This window comes from Bidens hawaiensis, unplaced genomic scaffold, assembly GCF_021521415.1.
Source record: "Bidens hawaiensis isolate Kalapana, Puna unplaced genomic scaffold, B.hawaiensis_p1.1 tig00011271_1, whole genome shotgun sequence".
NCBI classification, from domain to species: Eukaryota; Viridiplantae; Streptophyta; class Magnoliopsida; order Asterales; family Asteraceae; genus Bidens; species Bidens hawaiensis.
In genome coordinates this window covers 712,079-715,485 of record NW_027491878.1, presented here as the reverse complement: position 1 = coordinate 715,485, position 3,407 = coordinate 712,079, and the positions used below count along the sequence as shown (strand labels likewise).

General features: G+C 31.1%; 1 protein-coding gene across 1 annotated transcript; it reads left to right on the top strand.

The window, feature by feature from the left end:
- The first annotated feature begins 1,526 nt into the window (after positions 1-1,526).
- LOC143537636 (uncharacterized) lies at positions 1,527-3,407 on the top strand. Its single transcript, XM_077031359.1, has 2 exons — positions 1,527-3,257; positions 3,315-3,407. The coding sequence occupies exon 1, from the start codon at positions 2,003-2,005 to the stop codon at positions 3,224-3,226; it is 1,224 nt and encodes a 407-aa protein (XP_076887474.1). The 5' UTR covers positions 1,527-2,002; the 3' UTR covers positions 3,227-3,257; positions 3,315-3,407.

Sequence of the window (3,407 nt, the reverse complement as noted above, 5' to 3'; positions counted from 1 at the left end):
TTCAATGTTAGATATAATTTGTTTATTTGTTAAATCAATTTTCATGTATTGATAATTTCAATCCATCAATCTCATAATGGCAAATAAGTATCTTAATTTGGTCCTAAAGTTTCAAGTTCAAGGTTTTACAAGTCAAGCTGCACTAGAGACCTTTTATGTCAGTCACGTTGCCAAGTTCAAGCTTTGTATAGCAGTGTTATGTTCAACTTTTATAAATGGACAACTAAGATTAATCAAAACAAAATTTTAGACTTTTACTAATTATAGTTATTTAATCATATAATGATTCATAGTTAACATGTTTGTACTTTCATACTGTTACAAATTAAAAGGCCTAAATATGAAATCATGTAAAACAACAACATATTTTAGACAGTTTAGACTTTTATTAATCCTAGCAATCTGTTTATTATATATTTTTTTTGAATGATAGCATCATACTTTAATTAGTAAGTTAATGAAATTACTTTGTGATCATGGGTAACAAACCTATAAGTAAACACTAACTAATAGTTATTATCTGTTAAAAGAGTTTTTTTTTCCATACCATGTATATAAGGTTCACAAATAGTTGTATCTTGCATGGTAAGCTAAGTATAACACGCGCATTAAAAACACAAGATTAATAAATAAATGCCATACGAAACTTGAAATATCGTATTTTTAACACGATTAAGCGTTTCGAATCAAAACTTTCGAAAAATAGTCAAGATCACCGTATCAATTTAAAAGAAGAACATATAATCAATCAATGATTCTTCTTAGTTGTACCGAAACAAAATAGGAAATAATATAACCGTATCACAATGGTTATTTTTAAAAGGAAAAAAAACACTAAAAAAATATACTAAAAATTGGCATTCCTATCCTAAAAATACAAAAAAGAAAAAAAAATAATAAAAAAATCCTCTTTATTTCATAATATCTCTTAAACCCAATTTTATTAATCTTATAACCATATTACTGAAATATTATTTACAGCATTGAATCAATACTCATTATAATAATCTAAATTCACAAAACATTAAAACATATAGTGATGGAGTATCAAATTACAGAAATATTGTGATTATAATCAAGAAAGTATTTAATAACATTTAATGGGCTCTTGAAAAATATTCACTCACACCTTTGTGCTTGCTGTCTGCACTCTTTCTACAATTTCATATAAAGATTAGCAGAAGCCATATTACAAAAACCCTAAAGGTTCAATCTTTTTAAAAAATTGAAGCAGAAAAATGGATTCTTGAATTGAATGAAAGATGATCAAATTTATGTGTTCTTGTTCTGAAGGTTAGTTCATATCTTGCATGGTTAATCATTTTTTATATGCAATTTTGTTATGATAATGTAGATTTTTGTAGGTTTTAATGCAATATGATGTTCCATGTTTTTTTAGTTGTTTGTAATAATTTTTGTCAAATTTTGGTTAATTGTTCATAGGGTTTTGATTATTCTGTTCACCAATAGGATTTTTCTTCTTTTTAGCATGTTTTGACTTGAATTTGGACAACTGTGTGGTGTTCTACTTCACAACATTGAAAATATTCAATTTGGTCTTTTTTTCTTTTCTTTAATTCCATAAAAAATTATCCATGTTTGAGTTTTAGATGATGTGTAAATTTAAAGAAAAATGTTGATAATTAGGTATATAATCAAACTACAAACTTGGGGATGTGGTGTTACAAAACATTATTGTATTTGTCAGTTGTCACAGTTTGATTTGTAAATTAATATGCACGAATTTTCGAATTTGAAAGTGGTTTCTTTTGGGCGATGGAGATGTCGAATGGAGATGTTGATGAACTTATTATTAATTTTTTTTAATTATTTGTTAGAAATTTATCTATTTGATTGAAGGCTGGTTCAAACTCTAATGGAAAGTTATGTAATGCTGCAGGATTTGGTCTGTTACAAGAACTTTTTTTTATAGAAAGTTGAATATTCGCACGATCAAGAATCGCATTAAAATATTTGATTTTGAAGTACCCGGATCAAGAAAATGAATGCAAATCAGAATTTCGATCAAATTTGGGGATTTAGAAGGAATGGTGATTCCTCGAGTGATGAGTCAAAGTCAAAGTCAAATTCTGAAGTAGGAACTGGTCAAGAAAAGGTTAACTTAGTTCCTAATCTAGTTTCTCCTAAACACGACCGTGTAAGCGAAACCGAAAATCAACAAGCTCAAGTTGAGAAAAAGCCAAAAAGAGCCCGGAACACACCTAAAAAGGAGAAGAAAACCAAGAAAGAAGTGAAGACCAAAGTCACTAAACCAAAGAAAGATTCTTGTGCTTCTACTAACATAAAGAAGAAAGGAAATAATAATACTAGAAAGAAAAAGAGCAAAGTTATCAGCCAAATGGCGGGCTTCGATGACTTTAGGATATTTACCAAATCAGTTGTGGATGATCTTCGGGTTGCAAGAGAAACCATGTTTGCAAAAATGAGAAAAGAAATGGATCAACTTGTGAACTCAAAACCGCGTTCAATATCAAAGAAGCAAAAGGTAAGTGGAACTAATGCCACCAAAAAACCGACCCAAAAGCCCCGTGCAAGAAAACCGCCAAAAACAAAGCAGAAAACCGAGCCACCAGTCTCAAAAGGTCTAGACCGCCCTCAAGAACACGTTGAGAACGAAAAACCGATAGACCATTCTTCTAAAAATCCAATCTTGACCGATTCTTGTCCTAAAAAACCAATCTTGACTGAATCTTGTCCTAAAAAACCAATCTTTACAAATGCTCCAGGTCAGATTATTACTTCTTCATATCTGACTTTACCATTGGTTTCACCAAATGACAAAAAAAATCCAATCTTGATTGACCCATGTGCTAAAAAACCGATCTTTACAAACGCCCCGGATCAGATTGCTACGTCTTCATATTTGACTTTACCGTTAGTGTTACCAAATGACACAAGTTTGAAACAAAGGGGTAACTTTTCTGCGCTTCAAGCCGAAGAAAGACTTAGAAGCTATGTGCATAACATGGCTGAACCTTCATGTGTTGGAAACGTATATCCAATGGGATTAAACCATCATCAACGGTTCGATAATTCCAACAGTTTTGGGATCCCAAATGGAAGAGTTCAAGATTTTCAACATGATGCTAATCTTTTAGGTGCACGGATGATCAATGGAGGGTTAAGATACAGTTCGGGGTTATCAGGCCATAATATACCAAGTCATCTTGCTTCAAATGGTTTTCGCAATCTTTACCCAAATTAACCGATAAAATGTTGTGGAAGTGGTTCTTGAAGTTGAGTTTTTATGGGGTTTTGCTTGTTTTTATGTTGAATATAGAAAACATTTTTAGATTTGATAATGTTTATGTTATCTTCAAAAGGTGGTTTGAAGAAGGTGGTGCTGCAGCCTGCAGGCATTGCACTGGTATTGGATGGTTTTTTTT